Source organism: Oryx dammah, unplaced genomic scaffold (assembly GCF_014754425.2).
Source record: "Oryx dammah isolate SB20612 unplaced genomic scaffold, SCBI_Odam_1.1 HiC_scaffold_2, whole genome shotgun sequence".
NCBI lineage: Eukaryota > Metazoa > Chordata > Mammalia > Artiodactyla > Bovidae > Oryx > Oryx dammah.
In genome coordinates this window covers 194,880,907-194,905,263 of record NW_024070186.1, presented here as the reverse complement: position 1 = coordinate 194,905,263, position 24,357 = coordinate 194,880,907, and the positions used below count along the sequence as shown (strand labels likewise).

Below are 24,357 nucleotides of genomic sequence, written 5' to 3'. Positions count from 1 at the left end.
TCAGTCCCTGGCACTTTCACTGTGGGGAGCCTGGGCTCAGTCCCTGGTTGGGAAACTGAGATCCCACAAACCACACTGCAGGCAAAAGAGAAGAAGGTCAAAGGCACAGGCTTGTGTGCACTGAAAGGTGCTGTTCACGCCCTGGGAGAGGGAGGGACACCATACTGTGAAACAGGAGCACACTTCGGCTTTTGTAATCTAGATGGGGGCAGGGGGTTGTGGCTTGAAAATTGGGCTGCATTTAAGTGGATGTGTGAAAGCTAGTCATTCTTTTCTCTGTTAGAATTGCTATTAGTTTTTCCTTTAATGAGTACAGTGCAGTCTTTCTCTATGGGGAATGAGTTTCAATTTAAAATAACTAAGAAGGACTAAAATAAATTGTGAACTTAACCAAACTTAGTTTTGACCTAAAACGCACCTCTTGGTCCTATGATATGAGATTTAATTTTGTTTTTGTTGCTTTTCATATTGTTACAAAGTTTCTTTAAAAGAGTGGAATGGTGTAGCGCTGGTTTGTGTGGCCAGGAGGAAAAGTGATACAGTGAGGTGCTAATCATTATAAGAAACTGAGCGGCACTGAACGTGGAGCAAGGCACCGCAGTGCAGCCTGAACCCCAGGTTGCCGGTGCCATCAGGCTGTCGTATTACTGTCATCCCTTTAAGCACCCTTAAAGGTTCCCACTTCTCTTTCTGTGTCTATGTATACTTGTCTATAACCTAGAAGAATGGATCTAGAATGCTAACTGGGGGGTTGTAACTGCTTTTTCTTCTGCTTCTCATTTGCTTTTTCTGCATGAGCTTGTGTCTTTGCTTTGAGTGAGGTAGAAAGATTTTAAAGATGGGTGAATGGGGATAGAGTTGTGAATCAATGAGAATTATGCATGGAAACAGAAGACAGTATTTGCCCCACTCACAGACTTTAATGATTTGATTGCTGTAAGTCACACTCCTTGTCTGTTCTTGAAATCTTTGGAGAATTTGTGTATAAATACCTACTCTCCACCTAAGTGGAGAAGTGAATATCCTTACTCACTTTTACCTGCTTCAGATAATGGACAAAATCACTTGCCTGTCAGTAGAGACTCCCAGCAGGTATTTTGTTCCTGTTAATTACCGATTCATTGACGATTTTGACCCCGGCTAACCGAAGTGTTTGGAGAAGGTAATGGCACCCCCACTCCGGTACTCTTGCTGGAAAATCACACGGATGGAGGAGCCTGGTGGGCTGCAGTCCATGGGGTCGTGAAGAGTCGGACACGACTGAGCGACTTCCCTTTGACTTTTCACTTTCATGCATTGGAGAAGGAAACGGCAACCCACTCCAGTGTTCTTGCCTAGAGAATCCCAGGGATGGGGGGAGCCCGGTGGGCTGCCGTCTCTGGGGTCGCACAGAGTCGGACACGACTGAAGCGACTTAGCAACAGCAACAGCAAACCAAAGTGTTGTATGGAACTACTTTATAAAATGTTCTTTTGTCATATTAGCTGTGTTGTCAGATAAAAATTAACCATCACCCCAGATCTGCAACATTTCTTTGTTAGACGGACTTAGAATAACTGGATCGGCTCAGGCGAAGCGCGCTCATAGTGGCTCCTGTCTGGATTGCTGCTTCCCGGGATGTTAAGATGGTGACGATCCTCCAGGTGGGCGGGCATCCTCGCCGACTGCGCTGCAGCGGGGCAACGCCAGGCTCTCACCTCCCTTAGTAGAGTCGGGGCCTCTCTGTTACCGGCTTGTTCCCATCTGATGGAGAGAGTATCTTTAAAAGAAGTGAGCCCTGTTGCTCCCTCAGTGACCTTGACAGTTCTGCTCTTGCAAGTCTGCCTACTGTTCCCTTAGCACTCCGATCCCACCCCATTCAGAGACTGGGATGAGCGCTGACGGGGGCAGGGTTGGGGGGCCTGCGGTTTTCTGCTCTAGAGCTCTTCTCGGACCTCCTGCCAGTTTTCCCTGAGGTGGCTTGCGGGACTGGGTAACCGGAGATCAAGGGGATAACGAGTTCCTTCTGTCCTGTCACATGGGTATAGAAACACCTGTTTTTTTCCCCTCTAGCTGATGTAATTAAAAAAAAAACAAAAACCAGACACTTTGAAAGAAAGGAAAAGGAAAGTGAAGTCACTCAGTCGTGTCCGACTTAGCGACCCCATGGACTGTAGCCTACCAGGTTCCTCTCCATGGGATTTTCCAGGCAAGAGTACTGGAGTGGGGTGCCGTTTAATGTTGAACTAATTATAAATTGACCGAAAGTTGCAGAGCCAGATCTTACTTGCTCTTCCCCCATCCCTGCTCACTGGTCACTTCTCATGTCACTGATGCAGTATTAAAATCAGGACGTGGGCATTGGTATGATGTGGGTATAGCTCTGCGTCATTGTAAGCCTCGTGTTGGTTGATGTAACGACTAGCACCATCAAGAGGCAAAACCACAGAGATCGGTATCTTTCTCCTGCTGCACTTTTGCAGTCATCCCCGGGCAGTGACTGATCTGTTTTCCATCTCTGTAACATTGTTGTGTCAAAAGCATGATATAAGTGGAACCATACAGTATGTAACCCTTTGAGATTGCCTTTTTCCGCCACTCAGCATAACGCTCTTGAGTTCCGTCTGACTTGCCTGTATCAGCAGTTAGTTCAGTCATATTTATTGCCGAGTCGTATCGCATGATACAGATGCACCAAGTTTATCTCCCTACCAATTGTAGGACACTGACTGTTTCTCACTTTTAAATGTTATAAATAAAACTATTGTGGACATTTGTGTATAGGTTTTTGTGTGAACATAAGTTTTCTTTAGGATAAATGTCCAAGAGTGATGTTGCTGGGTCGTATGCTTAGCGTGGGTCATTTGGAAGAAATTGGTAAACTGTTTTCTAGAGGGCTGTAACAATTTATATTCCCAACAGCCACGTAAGAGAGACCCAGAGTCCTGCATCCTGTTTTAAATGCTAGCTGTTTTAATTGGTGTGGTGCATTTTTCTAATGACTAATGTTAAATATCTTTACTTCTGCTTATTTGCTGTTTATCTTCTTCAGTGAAATGTTTCTTTATGTGCTTGCCCGTTTTCTAATTGGATTGTTTATTTAAAAAATGTATGTACATTTATTTTTGGCTGCTCTGGGTCAGCCTTGCTGTGCAAGGGCTTCCTCTGGTTGGGGCGAGTGGTGGCTGCCCTCTGATTGCGGTGCCAGGCTTCTCACCTCGATGGCGCCTCTGGTGGCCGAGCACTGGTTTAGTTGCTCTGCGGCACGTGGGATCTTCCCAGACCAGGGATTGAACCTGCGTCCCCGGCATTGGCAGGCAGGGAAGTTTCTGTTTAAGCATGTTTAAGTGTGGTGACTCTACCAGTCAGCAGTCTCCCAGGGAAAGCACTTAGTCTCATCCATTTCTTTCTGAAAGATACGTAAAGTTGGAAGGAGAAAAGTGGCTTTCCTTAAGCGTCGGGGCCACTGCTCAAGGTGGAGTCTGAGGTGGTGTCAGTATTCATCAGAACTGGTCAGATGGATTGGAAAGAAGATGGACATAGGCAGGTTTATTTTGGGGACATGCTTACCTGATGCAAATTCTATGCATTTTCAGCAAACTGGTTATAAAAATGTTATCTTCCCAACTTAATGAAGCTTTCAAAGGCAGAGTTTTTGAAAAGAGTTTAAGTGAAAAGAATAAAAGGGCATCTTAAATTTTAGGTGATGTTCTTCTGACATCATGGTTGAAAATCTCGTTTGGAATCTGACGAGGTGCCTCTTTCATCTTCTGTCTAATCTTTAGAGGAACTTTTTGAAAGTCAGGGCTGATTAAAATGCCAGTGCTGACGCCCATAAAATTGTTTAAAGAATACTATTTGGAAGCTTTGGATGTCATGATCTTTTTTTTAGAAACATTGTTAATAGAGTTTTTTGGGGGAGAGTTTTAGATTTACATTAAAAATAAAAAACTGAGCAGATAGTACAGAGTTCCCATCTGTCCTCTCCATGTCAGGTTTCCCTGTTCATAACACCCTGTTACTACTTCAGTGTGGTCACGTTACAGTTGATGAACGAGTGAATTACTGTTACCTGAAGCCCGTAGTTTCCAGTAGGGTTCGCTCCTGGTGCTGTCCAGTTCTGGGAGTTTTGACAAATGCATAATGACACTTCTCCACCGTTAGGGCATCATCCAGAACAGATTCGCTGCCCTAAGCATCCGGTGCACACCCGCTCACCCCTCCCCTGAGCCCCTGGCAACCATTCATGCTTTGAATGTCTCCGTAGTCCCAGAGGTCACGTGCCTGGAATCCCCCTTTCAGACTGATTTCTGTCACTTAGTAACGTGCATTTCCGATTCCTCCGTGTCTTTTTATGGCTGGATCCTCGTTTTTCTTAACACTGAGTAACATTCCATTGTCTGTTGTACCACAGTTTACCTGTTCACCTACTGAAGGATGTCTTAGCTGTTTTCCAGTTTGGGGCAGTTGTTTTGTTTTTTTGGCCATGCCCCTTGGCTTGCGGGACCCTAGTTCCCTGACCAGGGATCAAACCTGCGCCCTCAGCAGTGAAAGTGCAGAGTCCTAACCACTGGATCTCCAGGGGAACTAACTCCCTGGGGCAGTTTTGAATAAAGGTGCTGCAGGCATTCGTGTGCAAGTTTTCATGTGGCCAGGGATTTTTCAGCTCAGTTGGGTGAATTCCTGGGAGTGTGATTGCTGGATCGTATTGTAAGGTGGTGGTTAGCCTTGTCAGGAACTGCCAAACTGTTTTCACACGATTTTTATTCATGCGTATTTGTGAAGCTGTTCCCACTCTGTCCTCCACCACCGATCACAGCTTCTGCCTGGGGAAAAAAAAGAATCAGTTGCAGGCTTGATGTGAAAAGTTGTTTGCTTTTTCAGTTATCCAGGGTAGAAATAAAAAGTCTCATTGTTTATTATTAGTTATTCGTGATTGAGGTTAAAATGTGTCTTTCAGGATCTTTAAATGGTTCTTGCTTCAAGATACAATATTTATCTTGAAATTTCAAGCAATGTTCAAGAAGAGCATTAAATTTTGATGAGCTTTTTGATGAGTAATATGGGGACTATCCTATCACAGGTGAGGCAACTGAGGCACAGAGAGAGTAGGTAAGTTGCTCAAGGTCACACAGCTAGTAAGTGGTGGAGACAAGCTTTGAGACAGGCAGTCTGGCTGCAGGACCTAGGCTCCTGACCGCTTTGTCTGTATTTGATGTATTGCACTTCTGATTTGTGTTAAGGAGGTAGCCACGCATAGCTACATTTTAGCAATGTTCAACAGAGTCATTTGGGAAGCTCATTAAAATTCAGAGTCCCTGGCCTCCTACCCAGAGGTTCTGATTTGATACGCATGGGCTAGGGCCTTGGAACCCTATTTTAGCCAACTGCCTTCACGGGTTGCTGATGAGAAGCCCTGTGGACCTGTTGAGTGAGACCAGCTGTAGATAATGAGCTGGGATTGCTGATTCAGATGAAAGGCAATTGATGAGGCTTCCAGAGAGCTGGCTGAGTCCTTGGCTGTATGTGTACTTTTACTGGATGGAGCCAGGGGGTCACTGCCCTTCGCCACTGCTTTCAGTGGTACACACTCCGCTGCGGAAGTCCTCCCGTCCCGTGGTGGTGGTTGGCTCTTCACCCACCGGGAAAAGTGCCCATTGTGGGTTGGCAAGTGGTCATCCAGAGGACGTTGATATATGAGTGTCGAGGCTTGTTTGGTGAAGCGCAGCCCCATGTATTCAAAAAGCTCGCAGGGCCTGCTCTCATTCCTAGCTTCTTGCTGACTTGTCCTGTCATCTCTGTTGAGCAGTGATTCTTAATGGGCCCACCCCAGAATTGATGCTCACACCTTAAGGGAGGGGGCCTTTGGAGTCACAGCCGTCGTTTTCAAAGGTTTCAGCTTTTAGAGCAGTTAGTGGTTTTTATCTGCTCTGAAAGCAACTTAGAAGTGAGAAATCCTATTCCTTTTTAAAGTAAGCATTCTTCATAGCTCTTCTGCCATTGATCCTAGGATGCACATCTCAGCCTCTCTAAAACTGGAATGTGTCTTACAGTTGGGCATCTTAAAAATTAAACTTGGTAATCTTAGAGCTTTTTCCTTCTTCACAGGATGCAAAATAATAATCAGTGGACTCTGTGATGACCTTGGAGGGGTGGGATGGAGGGGCGGGAGGGAGGCTCCAGAGGAGGGGATGTATGCATATATACATATATAACATATATATATTAATATCTATATAAAGTAGCTGACTCAGGTTGTTGTACAGCAGAAACTAATGCGGCACTGTAAAGCAGTTATATTCCAATTTTAAAAGTCTAGAAAAAAGAATTTTAAAAACAATGGATGGATTTTCAATTTTCTGAAATAGGCTTAACCTTGGAGACATCGCAACCAGGCCACCGACTCACGTTTGCACCTCAGACCAGCCTACCCTGCCGTCGTCCCAGGTGGGCGCGCGTCCGTTTCTGTCCACGTGGCAGGTGCGAATGCTCTTCCAGTGTCTTTTCAAGGAAAGTCTCCCTTCGCTCTGCTGACGGTTATACGGGCCCCTCCTCCAGAAGCAGACCTGCAGGGCAGTGAGCACCACGCCCCGCGCCCAGCGCGCAGAGCTGCTGTCCGTGTGTAAGCGCACGTGCTGTGCAGCGGCCACCCAGATCCAAATGCAGGGCGTGTGCTGGCCCGTGGCAGGCTCCCCTGTCTGACTTCTCGCTCAGCACCTCCCCCCACCCCGGACGAACCCGTCCTCCGGTTTCTGTTGCCGCCCGTTCGTTTTGCCTGTTCTTCGCCTGTTCTGGACGTCTCCTGTCAGCGGAGCTGTGCAGTGTGTGGCCTTCTGTGGCTGGCTTCCTTCCCCTTGAGCATAACGTGTCTAAGTCTCAGGACTTCGCTCCTTTTGTGGCTGCAAAATATTCCATTTTGTGGGTTCACTCTGTTCATCCACTCATCACTGGGTGGGCCTTAGGCTCTCTCTGCTTCTGCCCTCTTGGGAGTGCTGGAGCTGCGGACAGCCATGCGCCAGTGTCTGTGTGGACACACGTTCAGTTCTCCCGGGTGGGCACCTGTGAGGGGGCTTGCTGGATCCCACGCAGGCTCAGCGTCGAACCTTTTGAGGAGCTGCCGGACTGTTGGCCAGAGAGGCTGCACCTCACTGCCTTTTTAAAATGAACTTCTTTTCTGTTTTACTTTCTCCTTTGGGTTTTAAACTGTTACTTTAAGGTGAATGCTTCTCTTTTCATCTTCAGCGTAATTCTTAAAGAGCATTTTAGCTTGTGAGTTTCTAAGGACTGGTCTAGCTGGAGCGGACAAGTATTGACACGTAGTTGTTTATCATCATTCTCAGAATTTTCTCATTCTGAGAAAATGCTATCTTATGGTATCTTCTTTGACCGAGGAATTATTTACAATTGTGTTCCTTAACTTCCCATCTGTTTAGTGGGTTTTTCTAGTCACTTTGTTGCTGATTTCTAACATAACTCCTGTGTGCTCGGGGAACGTGGTCTCTACCATTGTTGCAGTGAGTGCCACCTGAGATGCGTGAAGCCGGGTGAGTGTCTGGAGCAAGAAGAGAAAATATAGGGAATCAGGTGCTGCTCACAGCCCTGGAATGGCTGGAGGACTGGGCTCTGGCCAGGTCTCCAGAGTGGAGTCACGGATGGAGACCCTCGTAAGCGGCCCCTGGAACCATGGAGGTCCCCCGGGGGTCGGCCCACAAGCCTGGATCCGGAAGCTCTGTGCTGCAGCCCCGCCTCGATTCCTAGCAGCCCCTGGAGAAGGAGCGCGAGGAGGCTGTAGCCGGAGACCCTCCACTTCCGCATCCTCACCAGCCTGCCGGGAAGCCTTCTTTCACACAGGAGGACCCGTGCTTCTTGCTCTGTGGACTCCTGGGCGGTGCGTCCCACGCAGAGAGCCTGCTTCATCTTCAAAAGTCTAAACATGAGAGAGTCCAGGGGTGTAATTTTGACCTTTCAGTGGAGCAGAGCCAGCTCATTGCTTCCGCCACTCTGGTCCTGTGACAGTTCGCGCGACTTTTGCTGAGGGACAGCGTGCAGTCAATTTGCATAAACATCCCCCTGCGAGACCGCACACCGCCCAGCTGCAGGGGTGTGATTGAACCTCTGTCTCCAGTCGTTGTAAGATGCATCATCATTTTATGTTCCATTAAGGAAAAAGCTGTCAAACTAGACTTAATGATTTCTTCTCCCTTAGGCTTTTTAAAATTTATACTAATTGAAAGAGTTCTTTGAACTTCTTGAAGTGTTGATTTTTTTTTTAAATAGCTTTTACTAATTATTTACTAATAATTATTAGTAGTAGATTAAGTTATTTACTAATAACCTTTACTATCATGCATACATAGAGTAAAATAGAACCCAGATAAGTTGGTTGAGGTGGTTCTAAAACGTACTCACATCGGAGCTGCCCTCCACGCAGAGTAGGTGTTCGCCGGAACACACAGCGGTGGCGTCCTCTGCTGCTCAAGGCGCGGCTGACCCGACCCTTCTTGAAGGCGTTCTCCAGTTCTGCAGGTTATCGTGCTGAGACTTGGTGGATCTTACCAGAGGGAACTCATGAGCGTTCCGAAGCAGTAACCAGCCTCCTGTCTCTTCATCAGATGGCTCTTACGTCGTGTTCTTCGCAGAACCATCAAGGACTGGCACGTGAGCAGTGCCCCCGGCGGTGGGAGACTCACTCCCAGACGTGAAGGCAGTGACCTCTATGTGTCACATTGAATTTCATAGATGCGAAGATGTGCCTCTTAAAACTGACGAAGCGGAGGATGCCTATTAGTTCAGCTTGTTAATTAGTCAAATCTATAGCTCTTTCTTTCGCCTTTAGGAAGAGTCCATTTTTACAAGTACACCTGTCAGTTTTTGCTGTGTATGTTTTGAACCTGTCATGTTAGATGAGTGGATTTCAGACTTGTTAATTTGGGGATTAATGGAACAGCGTCAGTATCGAGTGACTTTATCTCTGGTCTCTCTTCCTGCGTTCGTGTCGCAGGACCAACTTTGCTTTGGTCTATCACTCCCGACCCTTCTGCCTTCAGTTGTCATGTGTTCTTACTTTTTAAATAAGCCTCTTGTATCTAAATGGTAGAGATGAACTTATTTGCAAAGAAGAAATAGAGTCACAGATGTAGAAAACAAACTTAACGGTTACCAAGGTGCGGGAAGGTGGAGGTGGGATGAGTTTCGAGATTGGCATTGACGTATATACCCTAGAGTATATAAAACAGATAACTAATGAGAACCTGCTGTGGAGCACACTACAGCACACTACTCTGTAGTGGCCTAAACGGGAAGGAATCTGAAAAAGAGGGGATATATGTCTACGCATAGCTGATTCACTTTGCTGTACAGCAGAAACTAGTACAGCGTTGTAAAGTGACTTTACTCCAGTGGAAATTAATTTAGAAAGAAAAAAAAAAAAAAAAACCAGGCCCGTTTGTCCCTAATTATACTCAACAGGCTACACAGCACAGAGGTGTCCTGTTTTGTAAAAAAAAAAAAAAAAAAAAAAAAGAGTCCACGATCAAGTCAGTTAAGAATCTTCTTAGGGACTTCCCTGGTGGTCCCGTGGTTAAGAGTCCGCCTGCCAGTGCAGGAGACACAGGTTCCCTCCCTGGTCCGGGAAGATCCCACCTGCCGCAGGCAAGTAAGCCGGTGCACAAGCCCCAACAAGAGAGGCCCTTGCAATGAGAAGCCCGCTCACTGCAACTAGAGAAAGTCCTCATGCAGCAATGAAGACCCAGCACAGCCAAAAATAATAATAAGTACATTTTTAAAATGTACAGAATAAAGAACCTTCTTAGTTCAATACAGTTAGTTTTCCTGGTGCTTCTTCTCTGGTTACAGATTTCATGGCATCTCTAACATGTTAACTTGCACCATGATGTCCTCAGAGCGGTGATGTACAGAGTGATGATGTATGACATTGGATTATGGAGCAAATCCATGTTTGTGGATTTAAATTTCAAAAATTTTACTCTTCACGTTTATAGCAGCATTGTTGACAACAGCCAAAATGTAGAAACAGCCCAAACATCCATCAGTAGATGAATGGATGAGCAAAACGGTGGCTTCCGCTGACCGGGCCCCTGATGTGGCTGACATACTGCTGGCCCCGCTAGCCTCGTGGACTCCTCCGTCACCACACGAGGGGCAGCCAGTCCTTAGGGTGACCAGACCTGGAGGTCCAGCTGCCGCCTGCCACAGTGTCCCTCAGCGCAGCCACACCTTCAGAGCAGCTGGCCCCTCCTGCTTTAACTGTCTATCGCGTTTTTATAGTGTTCCAGGGAGGTGTTATTTGCTTGGGTTAAACCACACTCTGCTATAGAGTCTCAGAGTTCCATCTAGTGAGTTAACGGACCAGAGGCCCAACCCTCGCTTTCCCAGCATTCTTAGTGCTGCAGCATTGACCAAAACTCTGAAAAAATACCGTATCATAACAGAAAAGTTAGTATTGATTAGTAGTCGAGGTAACAGTAAGGTTTAGGTGACATCAGTTTCCATTAGGGCTAGGTACCAGAAGTACACAGCTGTGAGGCATCTGCATGTGCTTGTTTAACTCTGTTTTATCACCTATTATCAAATTTGTTATATTAAGTCATCAGTTTGATGTTGAGTGGCTAAAACAGTGAGGGTTTCTGGCTGTAGCTCACATCTGTGAAGCGTTATCATCTTCTAGGAGAGCTACTGACTAACCTTTTAGAGGGCTGTGTGTGTGTAAGATTTGTAAGGCAGTCATTAGATAACTGTAGCAATAAACCAAATTGCAGCTTCTTAGTGGATTGGAATCTGTTAGCTAAATAGGTTATTAATATAATTTGAAAATTAGGACATACTTGGAGATACCATCTGCTTATGCTTTGATCAGCATATATAATAATTTCCCTTTTCCAATGATTCTGATTTGCAAAAAATTTCCTAATCTTGACATCACTGAAATGGACATTATATTTGATGGGATCTGAGGTCTTATTAAACATCATAAAGTGGTGATTTAATCATTAAGTCATGTCTGACGCTTGCGACCCCATGGACTGTAGCCTGGCAGGCTCCTCTGTCCATGGGATTTCCCAGGCAAGAAATACTGGAATGGTTGCCATTCCCTTCTCCAGGGGATCTTCCCCACCCAGGGATTGAACCTGTGTCGTCTCTTGCATTGCAGGCAGATTCTTTACCAACTGCGCCACTCTTATTAATAAGCTATTTTTGCGTGCTTTATGTTTGTGGTTTATTTCAGTTTTTAATTGGTATTTCTTCTTGGATATTAGATACTTTTAATTTATCAGACTCTACTATCAAATAATATCACAGCACTTCACATCCAGGGTAGGAAGCTCCTAACTGTAGTTGCATTTCTCCGCTTCCAGCCTTTGTGCTCATGTGTTATCAACCCAACACACTTTTTTGTTATTTTTTTTTTTTTTTTTGTTATTTTTGCCTTAAACAGTAGCTGTAAGTGTTTTTAAGAGTCATGTCACGTGGGGAAGAGGTTCACTCCCATAGCTGGCCTTGACAGTATTTTCCGTTCTTCCGTGTCGGTGCAGACTTTCTCCTGGTGTCTGTCCAGCCCCCACCCACCCCCAGCCCATCAGAAGGACGTTTAAGCATTTCTTAGTGGCTCAGCAGTAGAGAGCCCACCTGCAGTGCAGAAGATTGCCTGCGGTGCAAGGGATGCAGGGTCAGTCCCTGTCAGGAGGATACTCTGGAGGAGGAAATGGCAGCCCACTCCAGCACTCGTGCCTGGGAAAGCCCCTGGGGAGAGGAGCCTGGCGGGCCACAGTCCGTGAAGTCTCGAAGAGTTGGACAAGACTGAGCAACTACACCACCACATCGCGCAGATCCACTCGTGACAGATTCCTTACGGTTTTAGTGTCTGAAGACGGCTCTGTCTCACCTGCGTGTTGAAAGCTCCTTGGCAGGGCGCGGAGCTCTGTCCGATGTTGCTGTTGTTTCCGACAGGAGGCTAAGTCTATCCCTGTTACTCCGTTTGGGCTGAAAGCAGAAGCTCTCACTTCAGTCCTTTAATTAAATCACACATCCCGAACCCCAAAGGCCGCCCTCCCCCCACGAGCCTCCATTGGTGGAAAGGTAGTGACTTCTCAAGAAAGGCGGGGGCCTGGCCTGAATTACACAAATTGCTCCTGATTCTTAATCTGAAACCTCACTGGCAGCACCTCTGTACTAAAACGGGGAATTTCTCACCACCTTTCCACACTGCTTTTCCCCTGTGAAAACGTTTGTATTTGTAGAAACTACACCTGCTGGTCGTGGCTAAGGGAACTGGCCTGAAGGGACATGAAGAATAACCCCGTGTCTCCGCCTCCCCGTCTCTGTGTTGAGACTTGAGCAAGACCCTTATTGCTGAAAAATCAGGAAGACTGTGATCATGATTGGAGCATTCAGCTGCAGTGAATTGCAAAGAATTCTTAGCAGCAAGTTCCAGTTACCTTTGCTTTTTTAAAAAAAGAGCTTTTATTGAGATTGGAAGGAAATGTCTCATTGCATGCCCTTTTGTATATGTTCAGAGAACACGTGCCTGTGTGTAACCATATCCATGTATAACTTTTTCAGTGAAGAAAAAAAAACTAGCTTCTTAGAAAAATCAGCTGTAGACTTTCATCTTACCTAACGAAGTCAAAGTGACAAAATGTGGATGATAAGCAAGCCAAACCCAATTTTTGCCTTCACTGGGAGAAGGCTGCCGAGTTGTGGGAGAGGTGGTGATAATCAAGAACACTTTCTTTGAACATGGCTTATCTCCCCTTTTTTTTCCCCATGGCACTTGCACGTGATAACCTGTGCACGAGCAGGGTCTGTGACCGCAAAGTGCTTTCGAACACCAAAAGATACTGAGACTCGCTCTGACTACCAGCAGAACATTGGTATCCCCCGCGCATTTTGGCTGGTGATAGAAATAATAGGATAGTGAGGTATTTCAGTGACAGCTTGAAGAGATTGGCCCCGAGTATTTCATTGTCTGCTTCTATTCTTTCTATTTACTAATTTTTCAAGTGTGCCAGGGAACATCCCATTATTTCTCATTAATACTTTAGCCAAACACCCTGAAAAGGTGCCATTTGTACTTGAAACCTTTTTTTTTTAACTTATGAAAAACTCTAAACCCTTAGAGTATAAAATAGATAATGCATACTCATATATCAATCCAGTAGATTTAACAGTTGTTACCATTTTGCTTAATTACTTTCTGGCTGAATTATTTCTAAGTATGGATGCAATAACATCACAGCTCGTCAATTCTACAGTGTGAATAACGACATTTTTTAACATAGTCACGATGTCATTATCCCCCCTTACAGAATCTTTCTTTTAGAGGTACAAATTCTGGTCAGAGTAACTGTAAAGTAAATGATTATTACTTTAACTCTTTAGGGCCTTAATCGTATAGGACAAGATGGGCCTTACTGAGAGAAGGTCAAGGAAATCCATTGATGATCATGGTTAGAAGCTTCAGGATCTTGAGTTGAATCACCCCGTGTTTAGATTCTCTTAGGACGTACCTTCATTCTGTTACCGACCAACCTTACTTATCAGGGTTGGAGGGGAGAAGCTGGAGGTGGATTTTTTTAAACCAAAAAGTCTATTGATGATTGAACTAGAGCGCCACCCTTTCAGACTCTTGCTGCCCAGGTGAACTCAGCAGAACAACAGGTGTTTTTTTTTTTTTTCATTATGCGGTCCCTTTTGGGAGCCCAGTTTGTGCTCTGTAGGTATATTTATTCTTTCATAACAGGATAGTGTCAACCAGCTGGTTTGTTACTTTCAGATTTCCTTCTTAATTTCATTAAGATGCTTGCTGGTAAGAGTAATTCCTTGGAAAGTTCACGGATTGGCACACCTTTCCTGTCTTGGTTTTGGAAGCATCATTCTCTGCTGGTTCTTATTTTTTCTTTTGATCTGGATACTTACCCACCCCTACCCCGCATGCATAAATAAGAAGCTGCTGGAAGCCACTAGCAGCAGCTTTAGGATGAAGCTGACACTTTGGACACCAGGATGGAAAGACCGTGTCCATGGTGACACTCTTGAGCTGCTGGGCCCACGTGTAACATACTCTGGGACCTTGTGGGTCTTTGGGTTTATCCTGCTTGGAGCTTGAGCACCTGGGACATGTATATTCATGTATTTTATCAAATACAGAACATTTTAGCCATTACTTCTTCAAATATTCTTTCTCTGTCAGGGAAGATCATTAGATGTCTCTTGTCCTGTTTCCCTAATTATAAAATTAGGATAAGAATGGCTGCTCTCAAAGTTAATTGGTGTGGAGGGAGGGTGTGGGGTGTGCGATACAATTTCCTACCCTGAATTTATAAATAACATTCTTTCTTTATAAGAAATTATATGAACTTAAGCCTTTATTCTACTTGGAACTGATTAAAAACATGACGATAATCAGGATTCGGTTTCATTTTTTCACCTGGAGATCACCGACACAGCGCATGTCGCGCACAGGAGTCCGCCCTGTCTCTCTGAACTGCAGAGTCAGTTCTGTGCTGAATCAGTTTCTGTAAGTCCGGGTATATCTTTCTGGCTACTGTCTTCCAGTTCATTGGTCCAGTTGTCTACCCCTGTGCCATGATCCCATTATCTTCACTTGTTTGTAGAAGCTCTATGTGTTCTCTTGCTCTTTGCTCAGATTCTTAATCTCTTGTTTCTTTAAACAAATTAATGAAATAGAAATTAAACACACAGTAGAGGATTATTAAAATCAAAGGCTGTTTCTCTGAAAAGCTTTATGAAATAGGTCAATTATAGATAAAATGAAGAGAATATAGACGTAAGAATGGAAAATACTACAGGGGTTAATCATTAATACCAGGATATTATGAAGAACTCTGTCAAATAAATATCTGCGTGCCAGCCAACCTTCACCCACTGTGCTGATGCTTCCTAATATCCTTCTTCCCTGGAGCTCAGATGGTAAAGAATCTGCCTGCAGTGCAGGGGATGTGGGTTCGATCCCTGAGTTGGAAAGATCCTCTGGAGAAGGGAATGGCAGTCCACTGCAGTATTCTTGCCTGGAGAATCCCACGGACAGAGGAGCCTAGCAGGTTATAGTCTGTGCGATCGCAGAGTTGGACATGACTGAGCTACTGTCACACAGACCCACACAGACACACACACACAGACGCACTTTCTCCCACACCAGCCTACGCGGAAGGAAGCGGCGAGTGTGGTGCATTACTGGTGCTCTGCTGCACATACACGTCGCCCCTCCCGAGGGTGTGACAGCCGGAGTCTGTCTGCTGCTGTTACCTTCTTTTCGTTCAGCGTGAGCTTCATCTGTGTGAAAGACTGGGCTCAGCCCTTGGTAATTGTGCGAGATTCTTTTTCATAACTATGCCACAGTTTATTTTCTTGGTGGTGACTCAGATTGTCTATCAAAACAGGGCTGCTACGCGTGTCCTACATGTGGTCTGCAAGTGAGGGTTCCTTGGTTCCGTTGAATAAATAACCTGGGCACAGAATTCCTGGCTTGCATGTGTGCCCATCTTCCACCTTAGTGGATGTCTACAGATTGTTCTCCAGAGTTAATTTGATTTTTTTTTTAATTTCAGTGCCTGAAGACCTTTCACCAGAAGAAAGGGAAGAACTTCTAGACATCCGTCGAAGAAAAAAGGAACTTATTGATGACATCGAGGTAAAATTGTAAATCGAGTAGCTTCATGAAAATGTGAAAGAGTGGCTCTCTAGTGTGTGCATATTCAAACCACATGGGGAGGCAGGGGGTGGAAGTTACCCAGGCTGGTGGGACAGAACTGGTGCTCGCCGGGCAGACAGACTCTGGGGTGGAGGAGAAGGCCCGACTGGAGTCTAGAGCGGGTGACTCCTGATGCCAGCGTCACAGAGGGAGTCGCACGTACTGCCCTTGGAAATTGTAGGATGAGCCCGTCTCGACCAGTGTCCCCCGCACCTAGGACGCTGCCTAGCACGCTGCCTAACATGTTATTGGCACTCAGGGATCTTTTGAATAAAGGGCTAAACCTATATCGAGTTCCGGCCGTGCACCCAGCACCTACCAGCTGGTGGGAGTAGAATGACAGATAAACGCAGACACATGGGCGTTGCACCTTCCGCCCTTGTGTGCTCAGAGGGTGGAGTGGAGGGCTCCCACGGGAGGTGCAGGGGAGCCAGCCACTGTCTCCAAGTTGGTGCGTTCGTAATACTTGGAGAAAGCGATCAGATGTGTGGCTGCTCTCTGAGCAGCTTCCTAACCACTGGCGAGCCCAAGTCCACTCCGCCTCCCTGGCCACTGGCCGTGGGACCGAGCCATGTCCAGACAGCAGCTCCTTTCTAGGTGCTCACGGTTTGAGTCTGGGGTTTCTTGGCACCTAAGAATCACAGGGGCTTGATAAAAATTTCCTTGTAGTTGAGAGAGAGTTTGTGAAACTTTTTCTTCTATGGTTACCTGTCATTCTTGGAAAAATCAGGTAACCCAGAATGTGTGCTTTGGTTGAAAGTATATTTCAAGGCTAACATTCCAGTGTGGATGTTAGTGATCACAGTGCCCCCAGAGCCTCGTGTGGTTCTCACGACCTCACTTCTGAGCTGAGGCCGCCAAGGCCCAGGAGCTCAGAGCCCGGCTCAGTGGGGAGGACCCGTCCCTCTGTGAGGCCTGGGCTTGCCTGAGGCCACAGGCAAGAACCTTGACGCCTCCTGGGCTCTGTCCACGATGCCGCGTCTCACCCAGGGTGACAGAATCATCCGGAGACGGTGGCTGGGGGCCTGGTACTGACCTGTGTGTGTCTGGCCCAGGCCGTCCTGAGACCTGGGTGCCAGCGCTGGCAGGTGGGCGTGTGGCGGGACCTGTTGCTTCCTTTTGCTGTTGTATCCTTTTACCCCTGTGATTTTACACACACGCACTCTAGGCTCTGCCTGCTGGGCCCCTCTGCTCTCGTTCTGATGGGAGGTGGACAGGCGGTCATTTTGTTTGCTCCTGAGTCGGGGTGGCTCTGACTGGGAGGCTCTCTGTGTCAAGAAGAGGTCCTGGTTTCTTCGCACTTGTGTTGTCCCAACGCACCCGAGGGCAGCTCGAACCTCGGGCCTGAAACGTCTCTGGGAGGTGGAGGCCCCTCTGTCAGCCCCACAGCGTGCGCTCTCTGTCTCAATAGAGGCTGAAGTATGAAATCGCAGAAGTGATGACGGAGATCGACAACCTCACGTCGGTGGAGGAGAGGTGAGCGGCCATGCTGCCCCTTCAGGCCGCCGTGGTGACGGCAGCGGAGGGGGCCGGGCTGGGGGCGCCTGTGGGGGGCTGGCCCTTCTCTACCACCCCTCACTGTCTGGCCTTGCCGCTGAGGACACAGGCACAAGCCCCTCAGAAGCACCCTGCCCCGACGTGCCCTCTCTCTAACCGTGAGCTCTGCTTCCGCTTAGCAGTTCATCACTGTGAAGGGAAGGAGCCTTGTGGCCGCCCTGAGCTGCACCCACCCGGGAGACTGGGGGACCCTCGGGCAGGGGCGTTGGGGGCTGTGGCCGTTCCATCCCGAGCTGTCCTGTCAGGACACGAACTCCCTGTGCTCTGTGCAGACGTCCAGTAACAGCTTCTTCATTGTTCCACACGCACAGCAAAACAACTCAGAGGAACAAGCAGATTGCCATGGGAAGGAAGAAGTTCAACATGGATCCCAAAAAGGTAAGCAGCCGCCATGAGCATGGCTGCACATGTTATTTACAGATATCCACACCATGAGTCCCTATTCACGGGTCTCCAAAGGGAGTTTTCTTCAGATACAGCACGTCTGTAGGCGCAGGAGAGTCTCATTTAGCTGGGTGTTCTGGCCACCGTGAGAGTTTTCCTGTTGCTTCCTGATTCTCTGCTTACAAGGTGTGAGTCAGCTCCAGATCGTCAGGGCAACAGTTTTGTGAACTTGGTGATGATCTGATATTTGGGATTTGTAACAAGAGGCTTTTGTGTTTTGATCCCTTTGGAAGTTGAGTTTACAGAGTAGATGTAACAAGCACTAGAGGGAGATGATCTAACAGGTGTTAGTTTTCAAAACCAGGCCTTAAGTTCTGGGGGCAGCACTGGGGAGGCCGTCCAGTTCATGGAGAGAGTCAGGTTTTCTCTCAGAACAGACAGGTAGGGTAGTATCCCCGCTCGACCTGAGATGCTCGCTGTCAGGGCCTAGGAATCTGATGAACTCTGCATCACACCTGCAATAATGAGGACTAAGGTTTACTGAGAAGTAACTGTCAGGAGCTGTGCAGAGCACAGCCAAAAAAAAGAGCAAAGAAACCAGAGCTCACAGTAAAGTCTGGCAGCCGCGGCCCCAACGTGGGCTCACGGCCGCAAGCACCCCCAGCAGGGAGGCAGCCGCTGCAGGGGGCTGGCACGGGTGGCCACTGGGCACCACCCTCGCCAGTATCACAGCCACAGTGGTCACAGAGACCTGTGTCCCCAGGGAGGTTCTGCTGGTCTGTGTCCTGGACCCTCGGGCTCCTCAGAGCCCCACTCCCTGCACTGTTGGGGGCACAGAGTCTACCGTCTCTCCCATAGCCCGTCGAGTCCTCACGATGAGGACTCCAGCAAGGCCACGGGGGGCGGCCCTGCCCCTGACCCCTTGGCGTGGATTTGAGGTCAGACAGCCTCTGCCCAGCCCGCCTCCCCGCCTCACTCCATCCCTCACCCGGGCACCACCCTTGTCCCTGGCGTTGTTTTCCAGGAATCTGGGTGAGGACTGTGCTCACCTCTCATCAGAACGCTCTGTCCCAGCGTGTCTTCACACTCTGAAAATGGTACCCAGGTGGCTGTACCCACTTAAGCTCCCACCAGAAATATAGGGCAGTTAATTTAGGATTGTCAGACTTAATGGGTTTCTTCAGTAAACTTTTTTTTTTCTTTTGAAGAATAACATGGCACACAGATTTTAAACGTACAGCTTGAAGAATTTTAACAAATGAAAATACGCACGTAACTACAACCCAGACCAAGATGCAGGGCACCCAAGCGCTGCCTCTTTAAAGCTTGCGTAGGTGGAATTACAGTAGACTGAGTCTTCTTACTCCGTGTCACGTCTATAGATTTTATCCGTGCCTGTGTTTGTTCCATCTGGTTCTGTGGCCTTTCATCATGTGAATGTGCTAGAATGTACTTGATGGTTCTCTTACTGGCTGCTGGGTTGTTGCCAGTTTTTAAAAATTCCACATGAGGCTGTTGGGGCTGTTCATGTGTTTAAAAAATTAATAGACTTTTCAGGTGGATCATGCAAGGGAGCCCTGGCCTTGGGCCTTTAGGCTTTTAGCTAGGAAATCTTCATTTGTAGAAAAAATCTCTGGGCAAACAAGACGGCAGAATTCCCTCCTCTTTTAAAAGCTTCCTAATGTGTATGTTGAAACCAGCTCAGAAGCTGTGTTGGAGGTAGACTTCTGCTCTCATTAGGGCTTCCTGCGAGCCAGAGCACTGCTAGTTTGGGTCCAGCAGGCGCTCGTAGAGACCGTTGGCTGGTTCCCGTGGGTCTCTCCGTGGCTGTGGATTTGGCTGCCCAAGCTCACTGGCACGGTGACCAAGTACCGTGTTCAGCCACAGGTGGCGGTACATCCATGAAGACAGCTTACACCACAGGCTGTCTTCTAGCAGCAGAGGTGGCCTCACAGTGTCGAGTGGCTCCCAGGGCCCAGGGTGTTTCACTGTGTGCCGGTGGCTGCCAGGGCTCCTGCCATCACATCTGCATTCACGGCAGGAAGGAGGAGGAAGGAGCCATGCTGCTCAGGAGTCCCCTTTTATCAAAAAACGAGCAGCTCTCCAGGGTCCTCCTCACAGACTTAATCTGTTTCTTTGACCCGATCCGTTCACAAAGTCGTTTCAAGTTGCAGGGGAGGCTGGGGAGGGGGTGCTTGGGACTGGTGTTGGCTTGGCCAACTGCATACGACGAGCTCCTCTCACACGCAGCACAGACCCTTTTCCTGAGCTGGGGAAGCTCTGTGTCGTGGCTCCTCCTGCCTTTATAATGTCTGGTGACTTAGGAGGGCTCATTCCGCAGCCTGTCTGTCCTTAGCCCGGTCGCTTTTCTTTGACGGGTGAGATGAGTTCAGTGATGGGAGCAGCCCACCGTGCTCTCGCGTCAGTTCAGCTGTGTCCAAACCAGCGAGGTGGTGACCTGTGGTCTCTGGACCTTCCTCAGCGCTGCTTCCTTCCTGTTCCTCTCCAGGGAATCCAGTTTCTAATCGAGAACGACCTGCTGCAGAGCTCCCCGGAGGACGTGGCCCAGTTCCTGTATAAAGGGGAAGGCCTGAATAAGACCGTCATTGGGGACTACCTGGGTGAAAGGCGAGTTCAAGGGGAGCGGGCCCCCGCCTGCCCAGGCCGACCCTTGCACATGGGCTCCGGGGGCGCCCGTGCTCCCCAGGACCGAGCGAGCCCCGCGGAGTCACATCCTCCCCTGTGGCTTTGTGAGCAGGGCAGGGGGCAGTCCTGGGGCCAGGCGGGGTCTGCGCTCCTCTGGCCCCTCTGCTTACCCCGGGGACTGTAGCAGAACCCAGGAGGCCGCTGCTTGCCCCAGAAAGTATCGTGACCTTCTTGGGATGTTTTGCACAGAAGCCTAGGCTCTCTCAGCGGTCATCTTGCCCCTGTTAGTTGGGGGTATGAGGAAGACTTAATGTTGCAAAAATAGCAACTGCCTACACCTTGATAAACAAATTTAACATACTCCCTAGCAAAATCCAAGCTAATTTCTTTGTAGAAGTTGACAAGCTCATCCCATAATTCATACAGAAATTCAAGGACCCCAGAATAGCCATAGCCATCTTGGAAAAGAAGAACAAAGTTGGAAAACTTACACTTCCCAATTATAAAACAGACTAAAGCTCCACTAACGAAGACAGTCTGGTGTGCTGGTGTAAGAACAGACATATAGGTCATCGAACAGAGTTGAGAATCCAGAAATAGACCCTCACATAGACCATCAAACGAGATGCCAAGTCTGTTTGGGTGGGGAGATAGTCCTTTCAGAACATGGTGCTGCGACCGCTGGATATCCACATGCAGAAAGACGGCAATGGATCTCTCACCAAAGACCTAGATACGAGCGCTGAAACTGTAAAACCCTAAGAAGAAAACCTAGTGATAGATCTCTGTGGCCTTGGATTAGGCTCGGGTTTCTTAGATATGACAGCAAAAGAGAAAAACAAAATCATTAAATTCCAAAACATCAGTTGCTTCGTAGGACATCATCAAGAAAGGGAGAAGACAGCCCACAGAATAGGAGGAAATATTTGCAGGTCAGAAATCTGATCAGGACTTGTATCCGGTATATGAAAAGAATTCTTATAACTCGGCCATAAAAAGACAGTTGTCGATGGGCAAAGGGTCTGAATAGACATTCATCCAGAGAGGATATACATACCTAGGCATATGATAGGGGACTTCCCTGGTGGTCCAGTGCAGGGGACGCAGGTTCAGTCCCTTGTTGGGGAAGGAAGATCCCACATGCCATGGGGCAACTAAGCTTTTTCCCGCACACCGTAGCAAAGCGCCTGTGCAGCCAGAATAAACAGGCATAGGACAAGGCCATAAGCACAGTGGCCAGGAAGCATATGGTGAGGTGCTCAGCATCATGAGTCATCAGGGAGATGCAAATCAAAACCACAGGGAGGTAGCCGTTCACATCCACTAGGAATGGCTGTCCTTCAAGAAGATCATAAATGCTGGTGAGGATGTGGAGAAATTGGCACCCTCATACATGGTTATAAAAAAACGACAACCGTGCAGCCATTTTGGAAAGTCATTGGCAGTTCTTCCAAATAGTGAACTTACTGTGTGACCCAGTAACTCTGCTGGTATTCTACTAAACTCTACTCGGTTTAGTTTTTAAAAGCTAGTTATTAATGGCAGGCATCACTTCCAAACCGTCTTCCTCTCTGAGCCCAGGACCTTGCTTTCTGGCTCATGACCCTGGAGGAACTGTTTCCTGGCTCTGAGCCTCAGAATCCTGCCTGGGAGGCAGGAACGGGGCTAGCGCCTGCTTCGTAGTGGCCCTGAGGTTGAGACTCTGCACCACGCACCTGGGTGGGTGCCTTAGCGCTCAGCACAGGGGACTCTGAACCTTGGCAGTCGGGCTTGTATTTGGGGTCTTACCCTGACTCATACTGATAGTGAAGTAAACTCCACATCCTACTGGGTCGTCTCCTTTGAGCTAAGCTTGAAAACAAACGCACCGTGGAAAATAACTTGTCTTTTAGTCACATGACATTAAATCTCTTGAACATTTGCTTTCAGTTCAGTTCAGTCGCTCAGTCATGTCTGACTCTTTGCGACCCCATGAACCGTAGAACGCCAGGCCTCCCTGTCCATCACCAACTCCCGGAGTACACCCAAACTCATGTCGGTGATGACACCTAGCCATCTCATCCTCTGTTGTCCCCTTCTCCTCCTGCCTTCAATGTTTCCCAGCATCAGGTTCTTTTCAAATGAGTCAGCTCTCCGCATAAGGTGGCCAAAGTATTGGAATTTCAGCTTCAACATCAGTCCCTCCAATGAATACCCAGGACTGATTTCCTTTAGGACGGACTGGTTGGATCTCCTTGCAGTCAAGAGTCTTCTCCAACACCACAGTTGAAAAGCATCAATTCTTTGGTGCTCAGCTTTCTTTATAGTCAAACTCTCACATCCATACATGACCAGTGGAAAAACCATAGCCTTGACTAGACGGACCTTTGTTGGCAAAGTAATGTCTCTGCTTTTTAATATGCTGTCTAGGTTGGTCATAACTTTCACTTGCTTTAGGAAGTGTCTAATGAAACGACTGAAATGACATGCAGTGAGGCTGTAAAGTCCATTTTCTTTCCTAGGGATGAATTTAACATTAAAGTTCTTCAGGCTTTTGTGGAACTCCACGAGTTTGCTGATCTCAACCTCGTACAAGCCTTAAGGTGAGCGTTTATGCCCTGCGCGTGAAGGGAGGCTGGGCAGGAGAGTGGCCTGGCGGTGCTGGGCGGTGACCCTCCAGGTAACTCCAGCCACCAGAGAGAGAAACGGGGGGAACGGGCCTCTGCTGCCTCCTCGTGGCCCAGGTTCTGGCTCCGCTCCCTGTCGCTTTGCCTTCTCTCTCTTTGCCTGGTCTTTGGCAGTTGTGGGTGCCCCCCTTCCCACTTCTGGGTGCAGTCTCAGTGCCACCAGGCCTGGGCCCACTTTACACCACATTTGGCTTTGCCCGCTAGCCACGTGGAGGCCCGTGGTGTGCCCAGGAGGGTGTGGGTTTCGTGCCCGGGAGGCCGCCCTGGCCCAGGATCCCAGCTGCGGCGGCAGGTGCTGGTCTCAGTCCGTCTCCTGTGTCCTCTGCCTCAGCGCCCCCACCTTTCCTGGAGACTGCTCCCCCAGCCGTGGACTGGGGTGGCCGCTGCCTTTGTGGGCTCACCCCCTGGCCTTGGCTGAGGGCCGCACTGGCAGGTCCAGTTTTAGATTATGCGTTTTGAAGACGGTGTCGCGGGGAGGGGCAGGCCTGGCGAGCCTGGGGTGCAGCCACGAGGGCCCTGTACTTTTCATCAGCCATGGGGGCTCCCACAGGTGGGCGGGGAGGGCAGACAGCAGGCGCGGCTCGGTGTCCAGGGGGTCAGCGCGCTTCGGCCCCCCGGACGGGCCTCTGGTCTCGGGGATGCCCACCCCTCACCCTGTTCTCACCCCTGCAGGCAGTTCCTCTGGAGCTTCAGGCTGCCGGGCGAGGCGCAGAAGATCGACCGCATGATGGAGGCCTTCGCTGCTCGCTACTGCCTGTGCAACCCCGGCGTCTTCCAGTCCACGGGTGAGTGGGCGGCGGGTGGGTGATGTGCGGGGGCGCCCGGGCTGGGCCCGTGCTGATGGCCCGCGGCGCTGACCCCCCCAGACACGTGCTACGTGCTGTCCTTCGCCATCATCATGCTCAACACCAGCCTCCACAACCACAACGTGCGCGACAAGCCCACGGCCGAGCGCTTCGTCACCATGAATCGCGGCATCAACGAGGGCGGGGACCTCCCCGAGGAGCTGCTGCGGGTGAGCCGCCCCGCCGTGCGCCCTCCTCCCCGTGTACCCCCATGTCCCCTGCCCCCTCCCCAGGTAGCCGCCCCCCTCCCCGCCCCGTGTTCCTCTTCCCCGCTCCGCGTCCCCCTCGTCCCGTCCCCACGGCCTTTAGAGGGGCCCTGGGCGCGCCCTCGGGGGCTTCGCGGGGCGGCTGGTGGCGCTCGGCCTGAGCCCCGCCGCCCTCCCTGTGCAGAACCTGTATGAGAGCATCAAGAACGAGCCGTTCAAGATTCCCGAGGACGACGGCAACGACCTGACGCACACGTTCTTCAACCCCGACCGGGAGGGCTGGCTCCTGAAGCTGGGTGAGCGGCGGCGCCGGGGGCGGGACCCCGCCGCGGCCCCTCCGCCCG

The 24,357-nt window shown here is 48.9% G+C and overlaps 1 protein-coding gene across 2 annotated transcripts in view; it reads left to right on the top strand.

Annotated features, from left to right (window-relative positions):
• Positions 1 to 15,571: 15,571 nt before the first annotated feature.
• The window catches only part of CYTH3 (cytohesin 3), a 16,404-nt gene continuing 7,618 nt past the window's right edge, over positions 15,572 to 24,357 (top strand). For both annotated transcript variants that reach the window (XM_040231124.1, XM_040231114.1), the window contains exons 1-8: positions 15,572 to 15,649; positions 17,121 to 17,185; positions 17,578 to 17,644; positions 20,160 to 20,278; positions 22,798 to 22,878; positions 23,635 to 23,747; positions 23,829 to 23,977; positions 24,198 to 24,309. In XM_040231124.1, coding sequence (XP_040087058.1) covers positions 17,148 to 17,185; positions 17,578 to 17,644; positions 20,160 to 20,278; positions 22,798 to 22,878; positions 23,635 to 23,747; positions 23,829 to 23,977; positions 24,198 to 24,309 — 679 coding nt within the window. In that variant the 5' untranslated portion in view covers positions 15,572 to 15,649; positions 17,121 to 17,147. The remainder of the gene's footprint in view (positions 15,650 to 17,120; positions 17,186 to 17,577; positions 17,645 to 20,159; positions 20,279 to 22,797; positions 22,879 to 23,634; positions 23,748 to 23,828; positions 23,978 to 24,197; positions 24,310 to 24,357) is intronic.